General features: G+C 38.4%; 1 protein-coding gene across 1 annotated transcript; it reads left to right on the top strand.

Annotated features, from left to right (window-relative positions):
• Positions 1–2,914: 2,914 nt before the first annotated feature.
• On the top strand, positions 2,915–6,348 carry LOC100891767. The gene is made up of 2 exons (XM_003727192.3): positions 2,915–4,344; positions 5,241–6,348. The coding sequence occupies exons 1-2, from the start codon at positions 2,931–2,933 to the stop codon at positions 5,801–5,803; spliced, it is 1,977 nt and encodes a 658-aa protein (XP_003727240.2). The 5' UTR covers positions 2,915–2,930; the 3' UTR covers positions 5,804–6,348.
• The last annotated feature ends 13,859 nt before the right edge of the window (positions 6,349–20,207 follow it).

Below are 20,207 nucleotides of genomic sequence, written 5' to 3'. Positions count from 1 at the left end.
AAAAGAGGGAAGAAGTAGATCGGGGGGGGGCAAAAGGACTTGCCTCCCAGGCTGTTGCCCCCCCCCCCCCCCCCCCCCCCCCAATCAAAAAATAAAAGAGAAGGAAGGAAAGGGAAAGAAAAAAGGAAAAGAGGAGATACAGGGAAGGAAAAAAGAGGAAGAAGAAAAGAAAAGAAGTGGGATATCAGTCGCAATTTTCTTGCCAACAACTTGTGGATCGGGGGGGGGGGGGGCAAAAGGAAGGAAGAGAACGTAGGAAAAAAACTGAATTTAGACAAAGATTAAGAGTCGATAACGACACAACAAATTGTCTTCTCTCTCTAATGATTTAATGAAACGTAAGCTTCCGCTTAGCGCGGGAGGGGGAAAACTAAATTCAGACGAGGATTATTTTTTGGGAACGGTACAACAAATCGTCTTCTTTCTCTAATAATTTATTGAAATGTCAAAGCTTCCGCGTTTCGCACCCACCAACCCCCAATTACGTCACTGCTGGTCAACCATTACGAACCAATATTTGGCTCGCATAATTTCAAATTTTGCCCCCCCCCCCCCCCTAAGAAATCCCTGGATCCGCGCCTGATGTATATACTAACGGCAACAGTTTCAATATAAAATGTAAGTTCTTCTTACTTAAATCATTGGTCTGGAAACAATTATTTGCCCATTGTTGTGTATTGTATTACATTTTCACTGACAATGAATTCACATTGTAATGCAATTTTCAAGTTTCCCAGGCTTATTGAAGATTGATATTGTTAAGTTGTACGATAACATCACTCAGTTTGATTTGATTGGAGATATATCTCATTAAAAACAGAATAAAGGCTATACAGTATCAAAAAAACCTACACCGTTAAACTTCAAGCTCACTCACACATGATTTATTGCGACACTTTCAAGGCTACTTATTATTTCAAGTTCAAAAGGGCAACAGCTTCAATATTAAACGTAATTAAATCATTGGTCTGGAAAATGTTATGCCCATTGTTGTATATTATACAACATTTTCCATAACGATGAATATACATTGTATAATGAAATTTTTTGAGGAAAACCATACTTGTCATTACTGTTATATTTGTTATATGATACTAAAGCAAATCGTTTCGCTTATCGATAAGATAAATAAATGTGAAGTACGTGTCAAATAATGAAATCATTACGTGCTATTTTTAACCGGACTAGACATTTGAAATGTATAAAAAATGTATACACTATTGACAGCAAGCAAATTTTTTAAACAAAGAATTCAAAAATTGAACAACATTGCACATTTTAGTCTACACGGCATGCTCTAGACCCTTAAACAGTTGTCTTCTCAAGTCTTCCATATAAATATAAGGAGGTCAATAATCATTGTGAAAGATTAAGAGTCGAAAACGATACGACGAATCGTTTTCCTTCTCCGACGATTTAATGAAACGTAAAAGCTTCCACGCTTCACGCAAGAGGGAAGGAGGGGGGGGAACTGAATTAAGACAAGGATTAAGAGTCGAGAACGGTACAACGAATCGTTTTCTTTCTCTAATACTTTAAGTCCTGTAGAAATTTTTCTGACCTGGAAAAGTTGATAAGTACAAGGTTTTTTGTTGATTCATGTTCTAGATGGGTATTGAAGTAAATTCAGCTTGGTTGCCAGCTCGGCAACCTTGAGCAACTTTTTTATAGCCTAATTAGCATAATCATCTAATTATGTGCAATATGTAATAATGTTGCTAATCTCAATCCAGGAAGCCTGAAAACATGGGTAATACGACTTTTCAAGGGTTTTCTATGACGAGGAATTCATTTATGACACCAGTTTTTATTTTTAAGTAATGCAATTGTCTTAAATATCATAATTAGCATAATGAGCTAATTAGGATATGTTCAATATATGGACTTCATTGTCATTGTTTATCTATAAAGCCTGAAAATGGTGCAATGCATCATTGTTAATCACTTTTGAATGACGACACATTAATTTCATGTGGGTATAGTATAATTTGCCAAATTAGCATAACAATCCAATAAGCATATATTATGTGCAATTTGTAGGCCTAATAATGTTGCTAATCTTAGTTTAGGAAGCCTGAAAACATGGATAATATGACTTTTCCAGGGTTTTGCATGGTGAGGATTTGATTTATGACACCAGTTTTTATTTTTAAGTAATGCAATTGTCTTAAAAATCATAATTAGCCTAATGAGCTCATTAGAGTCTAAGTTTACACCATTTCCAAAAGCCTTGGATGTACTACTACTAGTAATTGGTCAGGCCCAGGTCCACTCATAATATGGTTTATATGGGTGATGTTATTTGGGGATCCACTCATGTACATGTATGTATGTAGCTCCATGCCAATTTGTGATTGTCTGGGGGGAGGGGTACGGCCGGGGTAGTCTCATTTTTGCAAAAAGCCATGTATTATATGGAGTGTTTCAACAGGAATTTAGATACCGTCAAGTTCCAGATTTTTCCGGCAAGTTCACACTTCTATAAGACTAGAATACAGTAAATACACCATAATAGACCAGTTCACGGTTAGCACATTACTGCAATGACCCCGAATATCCACAGATCTTCAAAACATGAAGAGGTCCCACTTTGTACATTTTGAAATAATCACTCCTACAGCGATGGAGGTGCTTTATAAATAGCCTTTGTTTCCCCTTGTAAAGAATACTCTCCACCTGTGTATCATGGAGTGCACTAAATGTGCATTATGATTACATAACTTTCATGAGCACGTATCCAGTATATCGTCTCCGTGTATTTCAAAATTTGTTCTGCATTGACCTTTATCTGCTCATGCTCAGACTGCAACCGTGAACTAGCTTATTGGAATCCAATGACCTGAATTTATTTCATATCATGGTTTGTCAATGATTTGCATTTTTCTTTTCTTTTGATGCAGCTGGTTTGACTTTAGAAGAGACACCCTAAAATGATGCGACAATCAGATGACACAAGACCCTTTGCCCTCGTCGGTATGACGCAGGCAGAAAGGAAAGTCTTGCTGGATCTAGTTCGACAGGAGGCTCCTGATTTGCTGCACCCTGGAGCTGTTAAACGGATACGGTCTGGCACTTGGGCCCTCATCATGAAAAAATTCAACGAATCCTGCTCGTGCTATAGAACTGTGGCCCAGCTGAAGTCCTGCCTCCAGAACATCATGCGCAAAACCCTCCAGAAAAAGGCCGGAGGAGGGACCGCGCAGCAGTCATTTCGCAAGATCAACTTCACACTTTTCGAGAAGAATTTGATTCTCAATCTGGGAAAGCAGCGACCGGTTGTTTTCTCCAAGCTGAAAGACGGGCAGACGCAAGCGGTCAAGAGGAAAGCTTGGACTGAAATGATGTGGACATTCAACAGGACTCAGGGCATCAAGACACAGCGCACAGCGAGAGAGATTAAGAACTGTCTGGTCAACATGACCAACAGGAACAAAGAGGTTGATGAGTTCCTCAAGTCACAAATGCCTGAATATGCAAGGCAAAATGATATCCCTGAACAGCCACACTTAGATGGAACAGTGGTCCTTGGGGGTGTATCGCATCCTGTAACAAACGTCCATGGGACTCCTGTAACACAGAACCCAATGCAATCACCTACTAGTAGCGTGCAACGGAGAGGTACTATGGCTAACAACAAAAAATCTCAGCCGGCACAGAGTAATAAGCCTCAAGTTCCCAAACACAGATTCCTCTTGCCCAAACCTCTGAGTGCACCAGCATCTTCTTTCCCAAATAGGTCAACACCAGTTCTCATAGGTGCTGTTTCCCAAAATGTGCCAACTCCCCAAACAAGCATACCACAGAATAACCATCCCACCCTGACACACCCAGTTCGAACAATATCTGTCCCCCAAGTATCTATGAGTTCATCACAGTTATCGCCCCCAGTCTCAACTCTTCGGACACAACCTACCCAGTCAGCACTGCCTCACGTAATGCAGGCGGGTCCAGCTCAACAAGTACAATCATCACCAGCACAGCCCATAGTTCATGTCCAGACATTTTCATCATCTCAAATACAACCGTTGCAGCCCATGTCTGTTCAACAGACCCAATCTCACTGCTTGCCTCCTGCACAAGATTCTGACCTCGGATTATCCGGTTGGATTCCAGAAACTCAATCACAGCATCATCAAAACCCATCGTCCAGCAAGCCTGCAGTGGATGAGACCTTAGCGGAGACAAGAGATGATTGTATCATCGAGATCAAGGAGGAGAGTGGTTCTGATCCGGAAGAGCTGTATGGGCTTGAGCAACAGTTATCCGCAACACCAATGGAGATCCACAAATCCCCAACAGATACGTCACAGTTACCAAGATATGGAGATCAACTCATGAATTCAGGTAATCTTATTATGAAATGCTTTCCTTGGTACTCAACCACTACTCCAATATTTGTATTGCCCATAGGGATTGGGGAAATATTGACTCTTTGCTGTTTTGCAAGTACATGTACTTTAAGCATTAATTTTAAAAGCTTAATTTTCTCCTTTCATATTGTCAGCCTTGACCCACAACCTTAATGATTCCTATCCATAGAGTAAAGACTTTCTTTTGGCTAACAGCAGATGATAAACTATACAAGACAAATGTTTATTTCATGCATACATTGTACATGCAGTTGATGATTAATATGATGAAATACAGGATACTTATCATCAGAACATATGAATTTCTTCAATAGATTGTTCTTTTCTCATATATGTCTTTCTATGTCCTTCACTCTTAAATGAAATCCATCCTTAAAGCAGAAAAATCTGAGAAGTAGACTAGTGAAAGTTTGAATGAAATAAGACAAGAAATAAGAAAGTTTTGAATTTTTGAAACTTCTGATCACTACACATATATGGGAGCTTCAAATTGGCTGAATCAGTACTGTCAAGTACTGTGAAAAAGCTACGTTACGTACAACCTTTCCATCTGTCCCAACACACAAAATAAAAAAATAAATGAATAGCAACTGCAGGGTGGATATGTGCGCTATATAAATATCCAATATTATTATTATTATTTACCTACAGGTATGTCTTGTGAGATACAGAAACAGTAAGCTTAATGCATTTTATGCCATAAAAAACCTGTTGCAATTTACCAACTCATACGTGTATATGATTATAAAAGAGGCCTTAGTTTCCTAATTCGTCTATTGTCTCTCCAGGCTCTTTGTCCCTCTATCTGTCTAATTGTTTCTGTTGCTTTCCTCCTGTTCATCAATATGGCTTTTAATTAAAATCTTGCAGGTGTAAACAGAAACCAACTCCAAGTACCACCTGCCAAGTCTACGACACCGCAACAACCAGAGGAGCTTTCCAGTGAGCAAGATGGTATGGGAAATGTACAGATCAAGGTGCACAGAGATCGTGGGGAGAGCCAAGTAGGGCAGAACCAAGCTTTCCCTTCATCCAGCTTTACATCCTCACTCCCAACTGAAGAGAACCATCATCATTCCTCTGGCTATCTCATTCAGACCAGCTCTCAGTTCGCCTCTCAAAGCCAACTTCTCTCTCAAGATTCGAGCTGCTCCACGAACGGGCTAACCACCGATCTTTCCACCGAGATACAGGATAGCGGCATCCACCGGTCGGAGCCCGGCAAAGACGCAGACGGCTCTCGCAGGGCCAGGCTCAAGAGGAGAAAGGAGAGCGTCGGCACTTTGAAGAAGCGTCTTTTGCAACGGGAGCACGATCTTCGAATTCAAATGTCGAGAGAGGAGCATGCCTGGTTGTTGGAAGAACACATGTGGAAGCGAGAGGAACACGAGCTACGCATGAACATGATCAGGATCAACTCAAAATTCTCATAAATGTTTACAGAGGCTGGTGTAATATTATGGTCAACGCTTTCTCGGCTTCTGAACAAATTTGAAATTTGGAATAAATTTTGGAGTAAAGAGAGAACAATCTAGTTTTGTCACACCCACACATATAATGTAATTCTACCATTGTAACAGTAGGCCTGTCTTCGTCAGACCAAAGTTTGCAAAATAACCGCTATTTTAACTAGCCCGATCTCAAATTTTCATCAGCCAGCAGTTGCAATTAGTGGGCTATTTGGTCGAGAAAATATCCTGAAAAATTTTGGTCATGTTTCCAAAATAGCCCGATATTTAGGAAGTAGCCGGCTAATTTGCGCTAGTTTGTGATGAGCATATCGGTCTGGTGAAGACACAATTACGAGCTTCAGGAAAAAAACATCCCGAGTCTAAAGATAGCGAGTTAATTTGCAACTTCAGTGTGATATAGACAGGCCTATTGTGTCAGTCTTACCATCTTTTAATCCACAGTGAATAAAAAGCTTAAATGGCGTTATGAAGGGATTTACCACAGGAGCCGGGTTTATATGCTGAGTTCTGCTGAGCAAAGCATTCCATTTAGGTGCGCTATTAAATAAATACAGAAAGCTTGATTTTGATTGCTTGTCTATCCTTATTCTCTCAAAACTCTTGAAGGCAAAGTACTGTAGTACATGTACTTGTTGAAATAGATTTCAGTTAATGTCATATATTTAATTGGACATTATAGTGCATATTCTACAGTTGGACCATTTTCATTGCCAATTTTTAGTGTTAAACTTGCCAAGACCAAAGTTGTCATGCTGCAAATCATTGTCTTTTAAACAATAATTTAAGGTAGGTTTGTAATTGTAAGATATTATTTTTTCTCGCAAATCTTCCTTTGACTGATTTTAAAGGACAATCCAATCTCTTCTTTTGCGTGAATAGAGAGGAGAAAAATTAGAGAAACTGATTTTAACATAAGTGGACAAATTCAAAAAGGTTATAGTTAAAAGTTGAAAAGACCAATACCGGTAAGCTGCAGCCACCCACCCCCACCGAGAAATTTGAAATTCCCAGTTTCCCACTATTCGTGCTCTTGGCACCTCATTTCGGGCAGCGAGGTCGTCTGTTGATTCTTTATTATTCATGTAATATATTGTTACTACAATATTACACTTTTACAATGAAAAACTCAAAAATTTTGCTAGCTATCTCATTCTTGCAAAATTAAGAAAATGGAAGTTCATATTGAGGCACAAGACCTGTCAGTACCCTGCCGAAATGTGCATGTATACTAATGAATGGAGTAAGACTTCCCATGAATGTAGTGTACATCATTGAGTTTCCCTACATATCACCATCTCATAAGCTTGGTGACTTTCAAAGATCAATTAAACGTCCATACATTTTTTCTCCAATATCTTTTCCTAGTTTTCTACTACATTTGGAGTAACTTGTGGTCAGAAAGCCAGTTAAAAAGAAGAAAAAAATCAGTGTTTTTTCTTCATGTTTTACTTGTTTCATGTCCTGATTTTACATTTACCAGTAAACATCATTTTTACTTGTACAGTACTTTGTGCATTTTGTTATCTTTGGATTATAAGCTGTGTGATGTGATGATATATTTCTATATCATTTTATGGGGTAAACTGGTGGTCTCACATGACAAGATATTTGCTCTGTTGCTCCACACTAATGTTATTGTTGTTGCTTTAGAAGACAACAGTGCAAGGCAGTGTGTACTACAGAAAAAATAGTGGCTTGGCATCTACACAGACAGGGGAACAAAATCCTGATATCCCCCTCAAAGCCATCCAATTGAATTATAGGTTGGCTGGGAAATAAAGTAAATTGTTGTCACATGCAAATTATAGTCTGATGATCATGTGTAAATAATTATAAGAAATGTGTCTTTCAGTGAATGTTATATCCAGTGCTAGATTCTTAAATCCATTTGTACAACTCATCAACTGATCATTTCAATTTCATTACATCAACTCAAGATTAGCTTTTTAAAATCACAGATGAAATTAGATGAAAGTTTAAGAGAATTGTAATATGTTTTAAATATTTCTAAGGAAATTAAGATTTGGGCAGAATGCACATTTTTCAAATTATGTCTGAAATGTGGTTTTTCTTACAATAATGCACAAAGCAATGACAAAGAATATGTACATTTTTCATAACAAATTTATTATTGAATGTAAAAAAAAATAATGTACAGGTATGTTTATTATCCTTGAAGTAAACAGTTATTCCATTGATTCAGTAACTTTCACAACATTTATGCAGAAAGCAAAGATTGCATGCAAGTATTTTCCAAAATGACTCCTGGTAGACAGCAATTGTGAGCACTGCCAAATTCCTTTTGGTTTTATTTACTAAAATTTACACTCTAGTTACCTTAAATCAAGTCAATGTGGTGATCTGTGCAAAGGTATAACCTTCATATAATATCATGATCAAAACTAGATATTTCTGTCTACAAAATTACATAAAAACATTATCTTAAAATGTTTGACCACATTTAATTTATTACATTACCAGTACATGAATTTGAAATGTTCAAGTACATGCAATGTAACCTTGAAATTTACTCAATTCCTTATTGCCAATAAATGTATGTATTCTCCTTGATTGAAACATCTTTGTGCGTATCTTTCCATTTTTAATTGAAAAAGAAAGAGCAAATTTAGTGCAATTCTTTCTTGTAAAATTATCAGTGTACCACTAGGCGCAAAAAAGAAAGGTGTTGTATTGCTCCCTTTGCGACCGACCCAAAAATGTTAAAATCTACAGTCGGCTTTTTTTTTTTTTAATTTTCTTTTTTAACGTTTTTAGAAAAAAAATGGTTAACAGATAGAAAAAATTGTATTTAAAGCATTCAAAACTGAGAAATACCAGCCCAAAGAGGGAGAAGAAAAAAAAATTTGTTTTTTTAAATATTTCGACTGACCGACCCATGTGTTTGCACGTAAAGGGCAATACAACATCTTTTTTTTAGGCCCTTTGTTGAAACGTAACAATGGAAAATGAAATAAATACATATGTATATGTACTTTTTCCGTGTGAACATTTATCTTTTATTTGCAAATAAAGAAAGCCAGTGTTATTGAAATTAGTTATAGTTGCATTTGTCTTTTATTTCAAAGTATTCTAGACTTCAGTCAAATTAAATGGTGTTTGTTTTAAAATTGATATACTTTTTGGACAAACTTTGTGGACAGACAAGAAAAGATGAAAATTTACTCTGGATTTTCTTTTTGCTGTATCATTTGATGTTTAATAATTAACACTTCACTATTGATAAAAAATATGCCTTTTATAATCGTGTCTAGAATTACACGTCACTTTTGGTAGATCATACACATTTTTTGTTTTTTTCTATAGTGTTAATCAGAGCATTTCCTTGGTACATCTACTGTACATGGTCTGATACCAGAATGAGTGTGGTTTCTGATGCTACCCCCTTAAATCTGAGCACCTTTATTGTGGAATAAAGAAGAAAAAAATAAGAAGAATTGTGGAATAAATTGTCCAAAGAACCCTGCTCCTTTCCAAACATAAACAGGTCAAGCTCAATGCATAGTGTCTCTGTTGGTGGACGAGTAACAAAATCCTTGATCCTTGAGTTTTGTTTGAAAAGTTCATGAACGATTTTGATACAGCACCCATGGTCCCATCAGGTTCAAAGGTCATGTCTGAAGAAGGAGATCCATCTTGTGATACACAAGCCTCTGACTCATCTCCAACAGTCCACCAACTGAATGGGGAAGTGGTTTCAGCTAATTTGGTCGGGTCTTGATGCCACGCAAGTGTTAAACTAGATGGAATTCGACTGCGCGCAGTCGAAAATGATGCCTCCGTTATAGAGCAATTTTACAAACCAAAACAGAAAAAAAAAATTGAATTCACGTTCAATGGTAATCCATTGACAGGTTCTCAGAATATTGTGATTACAAGCAATTTCTCATATACATATATGACCCTTTGATCTTTGACCTCATGACCATAAAATCTACTCAGTTCATTGGCTCTGCAAGATGTTCTGAGTTAAATAGTAATCCATCTGTCAGTTCTAATGAGAATGCGTTCACAAGCTATTTTTGCATACATAATGGGCCCATGACTTTTGACCTTTGACCTTATGAACCAAGAATCTACTCAGTTCATTGGCTCTGAGAGTAACAAACATGACCTAATTTTGGCATGAATCCATCAATCGGTTCTTGAGATAACACGATCACAAGCTGTTTTTGCATTCATAATGTGCGCTGTGGCCTTTGACCTTTGACCTACGTGCTCCAAAATCTAATCAGATTGTCTTCCTATGGTGATACACACTATCATTAAGTTTGAAGTTTTTACATCTCCAGTGGTTGTTGAGATATCATGATAACAATCTCAATGTATGGAATTTCATAAGTTGACCTCTGTGACCCTTGACCTTTGACCTACGTGCTCCAAAATCTAATCAGATTGTTTTCCTATAGTGATACACACTATCACTAAGTTTGAAGTTTAAATCTCCAGTGGTTCTTGAGATATCATGATAACAATCTCAATGTATGGAATTTCATAAGTTGACCTCTGTGACCCTTGACCTTTGACATACGTGCTCCAAAATCTAATCAGATTGTTTTCCTATAGTGATACACACTATCACTAAGTTTGAAGTTTAAATCTCCAGTGCTTCTTGAGATATCATGATAACAATCTCAATGTATGGAATTTCATAAGTTGACCTCTGTGACCCTTGACCTTTGACATACGTGCTCCAAAATCTAATCAGATCGTCTTCCTATGGTGATACATACTATCCTTAAGTTTGAAGTTTAAATCTCAAATGGTTCTTGAGATATCGCGCTAACAAACTCAATACAAGGAATTTCATAAGTTGACCTCTGTGACCTGTGACCTTTGACCTACGTACTCCAAAATCTAATCAGATCGTCTTCCTATGGTGATAAATACTATTCCCGAGTCTTAAGTTTAAATCTTAAATGGTTCTTGAGATATTGTGATAACGGTCAAACGGGACGGACGTACGGACGGACGGACGGACGGACGGACGGACGGACGGACGGACGGACGGACGGACGGACGGACGGACGGACGGACGGACGGACGTACGGACGGACAACCCGAAAACATGATGCCTCCGGCACCACCTTCGGTGGCGGAGGCATAAAAAAGGTCCACTCGTCGGCTGAATTCATGAGAGGAATGTTTGAGTTCAAAGTCCTTGCGCTCTCTGGTGTCAAAACTTGTCCGGGTTGGCTTTCATTTCGTCTGTTAACCTTTTTTCAACAAGGGATACCATCAGTTGGTCTACTACGGGAAGGCTGCAACTCACGAACACCTGCTTGCCAGTCGATTTGGCTTGACAAATAAAACGATAGATATTATTATATACCTCACTTAAGAAATCCAGCCATCTGATTGGTCGAATTGCATTCATAAACTTCAACTGTTCCTGTAAAATTCCCGGTAACCATGCATAAAACATTTACTATTTTTAATAACCATGGTTATTAAAAAAATAGGTCAGCCTCCATGGTTACCCCATAGGTTTACATGTTAAAAAATGGTTTGAGCGATCGAGGATACCGTATGTGTGCGAAGGATTGGTCGGTAATTTCAATACAATTGAATCTCGATCGATCTTACCGACAATTTTATCTTGCATTGTTGACATGAAGACGAAAATAAACTTCCAAAAACAAAAAAACAACATCTGCCGATAGATCTTGATCTAAGTTCGTGCCAATATGCATTGCAAAAGTAAAAGAAGGGTGCTTTTGCGAAGCATTCATCACGCCGAAGCCGGTTTCAATCCACTTTAATGTATATATTGTACAAAACTGCCAAGCTCGCGAACAGCGCGCGATGGCCGAGTGGTGTAAGGCGTTGGTGTAAGATTCATCACTCATTGTACGCGAGAGTTCGACTCTCACCTTCGACAGAAAAAAAATTATTTTTTATTTTTTATTTTTTAGTCTATTTTTTTTCGGCATATAAAAGTATTAATGACTGCTTTAATATTCGAGAAATAGTTGTTTTCATACGCTCTCGGGAAGGTTAGAATTGGGCTATTCCCCTCGGCAAGCCTCGGGGAATAGCACAATTCTAACCTTCCCTTGAGCGTAATAAAACAACTATTTCTCTCAAAGCAGTCATTAATACTATAATACAAGATAACATTGAACATTCAGGTGCATTGATATGACTTATATTACACCTTTAGTTTTATTCAACAAAGTATATGAAACAATTGACTTTTCTTCACCACATTCTAAAAATGATTAGCTAAGTAAAGCTATCTTACTCAAGTTCGTCAAGGAACATTCTTGACGTCTTTATACATTAGCCTTGAAGACTTGATTGATATCATACATTTATTACATTATTTATGAGAAATTTTCCAGCTTTTCTTGTAATATTTCATTTTCCCTTTTTTTTTTTCTTTTCTTTTTCAATTCTGTACCTTTCCTTCAGATTATCGTAAGAGGCTTAGACGTTGCTGAGACCTCAAATCATTTGGAATGGCTTCAAATTATTGGTATTTCTGAATTTAAGCAGTTGACAGACTTGAGATGGAATTCTTCTTACCTAATTTTTGGGCCAAAGCTGTGGGCTGAAGATCTGAAACATCACCCATCAACAAGCTACTGCTGGGTACACTATCCTGTTTGAAAATGAAAGTGGAAATATTAGAAAATTATTTATAAATTCTAAAAAATTTGACTTCAATTTTTAAGTTATCATTATGAAGATTAGATATCCAAAACATCGTATTAACTGATCATCAATTGTAAAGCCTCACGAGATCATGAATATCATTGATTATAACATTTTTCTTTTCTTTTAAAATTGATTTCAGGTTGTAAATTGTAAATTTGTTTCAATGATCTTCGATTTCCACTTTGGTATTTGATATTTTGTTATGTTGTTAAACAAAGTATGAATTCAATATTAGCTGTAAAATTTTGGGGATATTGAATATGTACCCATTTCACTAAATATTTATTTCTGATGCTTAAAAAATCACATACCGGTACTTAAATATTCCATAATTTAGAACAAATTTTTCCAATTCAGTTGACTGCATCATTCCTATTCTTGTAGACATCTTATGTAAATCATGCCCAATATATATTTAGAGATTAAACTCACAAATTTGGTATCAATGGCCACTGCCAGGTTGTTCATGCTAGCTGGTTTGTTTCCAATCCATAACATGAAGCAGTCCTTCATCTTGGTCACATGAAAGAAAACCTCTTTATCCATCAAACTTTCTGAGAAACTGTGCACAGATATCCTACATTCAGCAGGTTCAATGCTTAAGGTCTCCTTTGTTTTAACTTCTTCATTCGTCATCCTGACTTGCCGTGCTGTACTGGTCTTCTCAGCAAATTCACCTCGGCTCTACAGCTGTGAGGGGCAGACAGTGTTAATATTTTGGGTAGTTACTGAACCAACTTCTGCCAGATTCAATCACTGTTACTCCCTCCTTGGTCTTTGGCTTGTATTATGAACCTTCTGTCACATTTAGTAAAGTCCTGCAAATATTAAAGAGGGAAAAGAGCGAATAAAAAGTCACATAAAAACATTCATATTATTATTTAGGTATGAATTAAAGTGCCCTAAAGTCAAGATGGCAATATACTTGCATAATATTGTGTCTTATAATCTAAAGCAATGTAACACTACTGCATGCCCCAAAGAACTGGATTTGGGAAAAGCAAAAACGACATCACAATAATTTATACCAAATCTCATAATTCAAGTACAAATTTCCAAACTTCTTTTGACCAGGACCAGATGATATCCTCTCCCCATTTAGACTCGAGGCCTAGACCGAAAAATTCTGTCTCTTTCGTTCGCCAGCCTCTAATTTGGGTAGGGTTGGCTCTAAATTTGTGTCTCTTCTCTTTCGTTCGCTAGCCTCTTATTTGGGTAGGGTCGGCTCTAAAGAAAGAAGCCTACCTAACTAACACACACACACACATATAAAATTTATCAGTGATAAAACCACATGCAAACATCACATGCCGCCAGAAGAGATTGTATGCTAACACAGTTATCAACATGTGGGGCATAAGATTGATCACACGAAATGTGACATTGGCAAATTCTTCTTTCACGAGTCATTTCGGATGTTAGACATTTTCAAGTGTGTCATGTATTCATTCAATGCATGAATTTCATAAATACCTTTGATATATTGCTCTTTTCTCCTCAAAATCTCTCGATTAATGCCGCGCCGTTGACCAAAGACTCTTTCAATTTTATGATCTTTATGCTCTAGCCTTTGTTCAAGGCAGCGAATTATTCATGTAACATACTTCTAATCAATCAAGGGTACCGGGTACAGAAAGGGTAAGAAGACATTTTTTTTTTTTTTGGTCCCAAAAATTTCGCAACGGCTCAGCCAGCCGCTGAATAAGCGGGGGGGGGGGGGAGAGGAGGGGAGGAGGGGGGAGGGGGAGGGGGGGAGGGGGAGGGGGGAGGGGGAGGGGGAGGGGGAGGGGGGGAGGGGGGGAGGGGAGGGGGAGGGGGGAGGGGGAGGGGGAGGGGGGAATAAGAGGACATTTTTTTTTGGGGGGGGGTCCCGAAATTCCAAAATTTGACCGATCGACATTCCGTTCCGTTTGGGGGGGGGGGGGGGTAAGGTCATCTTTTTTAGGTCATCCATTAGATTTTCTTTTCTTTTTCTTTTTTAATTATTACAAAAGGGTCAAAGGAGAGGTTAACCCCCCCCCCCCCCCCCCCCCCCTGCGTACGCGCCTGCTTGGCTTGATTCTCTTTTTTATTTTTTCTCCCTCGAACAAGAAATCAAGCATTCCTGAGGGATCTCCTAGAACGTCTATTGAACTTACTTTCTTTGTATTCAACTTCATACAAAGTCCTTTCAATGCTTTTAGGTCTATTTGGACTATCAATTTATCGAAAGAAGGAAATACAGATCAGGAATTATTCAATTGAGGCATGAACTTAGATCCCATATTAGCCCTCTTGAATAGCAGTGTGGTCCTAGTTACTTTCAAGATAAATGGAGGGGTGCTACAAGAATTAAATCAAATCAAATTACATTACAATTCATTTCATTTTTCATTTCATTTTATTTATTAAATTAAATTAAATTCAAATTTGATTGATTAAAATCCAAACAGATAGTATAATTTCCCGTTTTTTTTTTTCTGACAATGGATAACAAATTCCATATGTAATTGAGTGCAAAAGTCAAAATAACATAACCGGGAATGGCAAAAAATAACGTACCACTTCCCAACATTCTACCCTTCATTTGTAAAAGTTATACATTGAATTCCTCCTATTTCGCAAAAAAAGTATATACTAGTTTCACATCGTACTTTCTTCACAAGAAGGTTGATAAAATATAATATATATATATATATCATATAAGTCAATAAATGCAATGCTAGATTTTTTCCCGGGAGTTGACGTCATTTCCCCCGAACAATCTAAGCCTCTCCCCCCCCCCCCCCCCCCTCTCTCTCTCTCTCTCTCTCTCTCTCTTCTCTCTCTTTCTCTCTCTGTCTCTCTCTGTCTCTCTCACTCTCTCTCTCTCTCTGTCTCTCTCTCTCTCTCTCTCTCTCTCTCTCTCTCTCTCCCTCTATCTGTCTCCCTCTCTCTCTCTCTCTCTCTCTCTCTCTCTCTCTCTCTCGCCCTCCCTCCACCTCCCCCAACTCCCTCCCTCTCTCTCTCTCTCTCTCTCTCTCTCTCTCTCTCTTTACCCCTCTCTCACTCAACCACTATATCTCCCAAATACTTCAACCAATGTCCATGTCATGTTTTTATAGAAACTAGGCTAAGCTGGTATGTTAATCGACAGAGCGAACCTAGCCTCTTATTGGGTGAAAATAATACATCTCTAGCATCATTATACTCAAGTAAGGATCATCCCCACCCCCATCACCCTTACCCCTCCAGCCCCTAGCTAGAACGCTCATATCCCCACCAATAGCTCCCTTACCCCCTCCCCCTCCCCACCGGACTTACTATTATCCTATCTCTCTCGATGAGGCACTGTTGATGGAGGTCAACCTCGGTTTGGCAGGGGGCATGGGTTTCCTGTTTGTTTCCTGAGCGTGTAATCAGCTGTTTGAATCACCATATCAGTTAGTACCGGTCTAGCGGTGGGGCTGTTGACTATGGTGGCCCTGAAGGGACATCGCGAATAGACTAAATCGTGAAAAATATGCGATAAAATTCACGATATCGTCAATTTTATCGCATATTTTTCACGAAGAAATTCACGAAATTGACGATATCGTGAACTTTATCGTGAACTTTTCACGATGAAATTGACGATATCGTGAATTTTATCGTGAAAAGTTCACGATATAAAGTTCACGATATCGTCAATTTTATCGTGTACTCTATCGTGTACTCTATCGTGTACTCTCCTGACGGGCGCTTCGTAAACAAAACCAGCCCTAGCTGGGGGAGACAGAGAGAAGGAAAAAAGGGAAAGGGAAAGAGAAGATAAAAGGAAAGAAAGAGTAATAAGAAGAAAAGAGGGAAACGGGGGGGGGGCGAAGGGCTCTTGCCTCCTCCTCACTCCCCCCCCCCCCCCCCTCCCCGCCAAAAATAAATCAGAGAGAGAGAGAGAAGGGAAAGGGAAAGGGAAAGAGAAGATAAAAGGAAAAAAGAAGAGGAAGAAGAAGAAAAGAGGAAAACGGGGGAAGGGCGAAGGACTCTTGCCCCCCCCCCCTCCCCCCCCCCCCCCCCCCGCCAAAAAATAAATCAGAGAGAGAGAGAGAAGGGAAAGGGAAAGGGAAAGGGAAAGGGAAAGAGAAGATAACAGGAAAGAAAGAAGAGGAAGAAGAAGAAAAGAGGGAAACGGGGGCAAAGGGCTTTTGCCTCGTCCCCCCGCCCCCCGCCAAAAAATAAATAAGAGAGAGAGAGAGAGAGAAGGAAAGGGAAAGAGAAGAAAGAAAGAGAAAAACGAAAAAGAGGGAGAATAGGAAAGAAAGGAAAAGAAAGAAAAAAAAGGAGGCAAGAGCCCTTCGCCCCTGTTTCCCTCTTTTCTTATTCTTTTTTCTCTTCTTTCTTTCCTTTTATATTTTCTTTCCCTCTCCCTTCTCTTTCCCTTTATGGCGGGAGGGGGGAGGGGGAGGTAAGAGCCTTTCGCCCTTCCCCCGTTTCCCTCTTTCCGTCTTCTTCTTCTTTCTTTCCTTTTATATTTTCTTTCCCTTTCCCTTTCCCTTCTCTCTATCTCTCTCTCTCTCTCCTATTTATTTGTTGGCGCGGTAGGGGGGGAGGAGGCAAGAGCCCCTCTTTTCTTCTTATTCTTCTTCCTTTCCTTTTTTATTCTCTTTCCCTTTCCCTTCTCTCTCTCTCTCTCTTATTTATTTTTTGGGCGGGGGGATGCAAGAGCCCTTCGCCCCCGTTTCCCTCTTTTCTTCTTCTTCTTCCTCTTCTTTCTTTCCTTTTATCTTCTCTTTCCCTTTCCCTTTCCCTTCTCTCTCTATCTCTTATTTATTTTTTTGGCGGGGGGTGGGGAGGGAGGAAGCAAGAGCCCTTCGCCCTTCCCCCGTTTCCCTCTTATTCCTCTTCTTTCTTTCCCTTTCCCTTCTCTCTCTCTCTCTCTCTCTCTCTCTCTTATTTATTTTTTTGGCGGGGGGGGGGAGGTAAGAGCCTTTCGCCCTTCCCCCGTTTCCCTCTTTCCTTCTTCCTCTTCTTTCTTTCCTTTTATATTTTCTTTCTCTTTCCCTTTCCCTTCTCTCTCTCCTTATTTATTTTTTGGCGGGGGGGAGTGAGGAGGAGGCAAGAGCCCTTCGCCCCCCCCCCCCCGTTTCCCTCTTTTCTTCTCATTATTCTTTCTTTCCTTTTATCTTCTCTTTCCCTTTCCCCTTTTTCCTTCTCTCTGTCTCCCCCAGCTAGGGCTGGTTTTGTTTACGAAGCGCCCGTCAGGAGAGTACACGATAGAGTACACGATAGAGTACACGATAGAGTACACGATAAAATTGACGATATCGTGAACTTTATATCGTGAACTTTTCACGATAAAATTCACGATATCGTCAATTTCATCGTGAAAAGTTCACGATAAAGTTCACGATATCGTCAATTTCGTGAATTTCTTCGTGAAAAATATGCGATAAAATTGACGATATCGTGAATTTTATCGCATATTTTTCACGATTTAGTCTATTCGCGATGTCCCTTCAGGGCCACCATAGTTGACAGCGTGGCTTGGGTGCACCGAAATACCTTAGCCACACCAATGAGATTGACACGAGACCGAGAACGGGCCGAATAAAATAATACATTAACCTGAATGGGTATTGGTCGGTTTTGGGATTGGGGTTTGCGGTGTGACTGAGTTGTCAGGGAACCACGCAACTAGAAGAACGATGCTCGTAATAATCCCGGGCATTCACCCGAAGCTTTGATAATAGTGATTATCTGAATTCTAGAACCTGAGAAAAATTAAAAAGATCAAAATGGTACATGAAAATTGATTGTATTTTTATTCATGAGATACGTCAAGTGAAACAAAAAATTAAGTCAGATCAGGGATATGTAAACTCACATATCCCTGGTCAGATTTATCAAACTAGGCCTGAGTTGAAAACAAAATCATAACAGACCATCGCCCGCCCCTCGCATTTTCTCAACAGAGTAAGCCTGTCAGCCCCCTCCCCCTCCTGTATGTTTACAGTCCCACGCTAACGCCTCTGTCTTCATGTTTCCATCACTTCAGTACATTTTTTAAAACTTCAATTACAATGTACAATTACCAAATATCTAGTATAGGGCGAATATGAATTGAACAAAATGATAGACAACCAACAACCAACAAAAACAAAAACAAAAAAACAGAGAAGAAGATAAAAGAAACAAACAGGCAAACAAATGAAAAAAGTAAAGAAACAAAGGGGGGATGATGAAAGAAAAAAATAGAAAAGAAAATAAAAGGAAAAGAAAGAAAGCGCAAAGTCATGTTCAAATCATCTTCTCTACGTGACCATCTCGTTTCTGATCTCAAGAGCAACGTATACGTTTGTCGAATTATAACGAATGACGCATGGAACAAGTGGATGCCAGCACTGATCTGGCTTGTCTTCCTCGTTAAGTAGAAAAGGATGTGCTGATCGAGCGAGGGCTCCATTTGGATGCCTGGATCTTAGAGCAGGTTGAAACACTGCAGTGACTTAGCATACAGCGAGGTGGAGTATAGCGCGAGTGCCGATTTGAGAGTATTTCGTCCGATTTAAATCTTGGAGAAAGCAATTGGTAAGTTGGCTCATTTCGATATCTTTTGAATTTTGAATTTCATTTGCCGGAATGTTTAACCAATGATCGTGATGAAATGCTTTAATGGTGTCAGGGAGTTGGTGCACCATTTATTATCGGAGGAACAGAGAAAATTGTTCATTTTGTAGCCAGAATAACATGCCGATTTAATACAGCTTTTTACAATACCCTCAAATTGTTTGCACCACATTACATTCAAATTCCGTAAGGTGCCTTCACTAATATGAATAAAACAGTTAAAAAAAGATAAATGTACTAGATCGCTCTTTTTTTTGTCTGTGTAATGCTTGGTAGTCATCAAGAGTTTTTCTTTGAAAGTGGAAACATCAATTAGATTTGGTCCGGTCGATTGTTACGTTTTCTAATACAACTCTGGTAATGATGTCTACGATTATAAACCAAAATTATTATGTTTCAAATCACGCCGTATTTCCGTTTCGGTTTAATAAAATTTGGAGTGGACTATTAGGCTAGTAATACTATTATTATTATTATTATTATTATTATTATTATTATTATTATTATTAATATTATTATTATTATTATTTATTATTATTATTATTATTATTATTATTATTATTATTATTATTATTATTATTATTATTATTATTATTATTATTATTATTATTATTATTATTATTATTATTATTATTATTATTATTATTATTATTATTATTATTATTATATCATATCAATTAGTAAATAAATTAGATTTATGATTTTACATTCATTGGGTGCATGCAGGACAAAATGATAAACGTTCAATAACTTCAGTATGAACAAAGGAAATGCTACACTGAGTCTTGGTGAACCAAGTAATAACTATATAGGGGCCTAGATGGTAGTATTATGGCGGCTATCGTGTCATAAGAATAATAAATGTTTAAAGATGCATGGTGACGATGATGAATGGCAACTAATCAATAATCAGATACTATCGCAACTTTGATCGTTGATGATAAAGATCATGATAGTTTTAAATATTTTTTCACATAAAAGTACCGAAGCCCGCCATTTTTGGAAAGAGGTTATTCTTTTTAATGAGTGACTTTCCTCAGAGCTGAGCTGAGCTCTCCTTATCTTCATATACCATCTGGTAAACTCTACGTCATGCACGGAAATTTGAATTATGCTCTCGCTC

The sequence above is a fragment of the Strongylocentrotus purpuratus genome, unplaced genomic scaffold (assembly GCF_000002235.5).
Source record: "Strongylocentrotus purpuratus isolate Spur 01 unplaced genomic scaffold, Spur_5.0 spur5_scaffold_8, whole genome shotgun sequence".
Taxonomy (NCBI): domain Eukaryota; kingdom Metazoa; phylum Echinodermata; class Echinoidea; order Camarodonta; family Strongylocentrotidae; genus Strongylocentrotus; species Strongylocentrotus purpuratus.
Note: the sequence above shows the minus strand (reverse complement) of the source record. Positions and strands in the feature narration are given on the sequence as shown.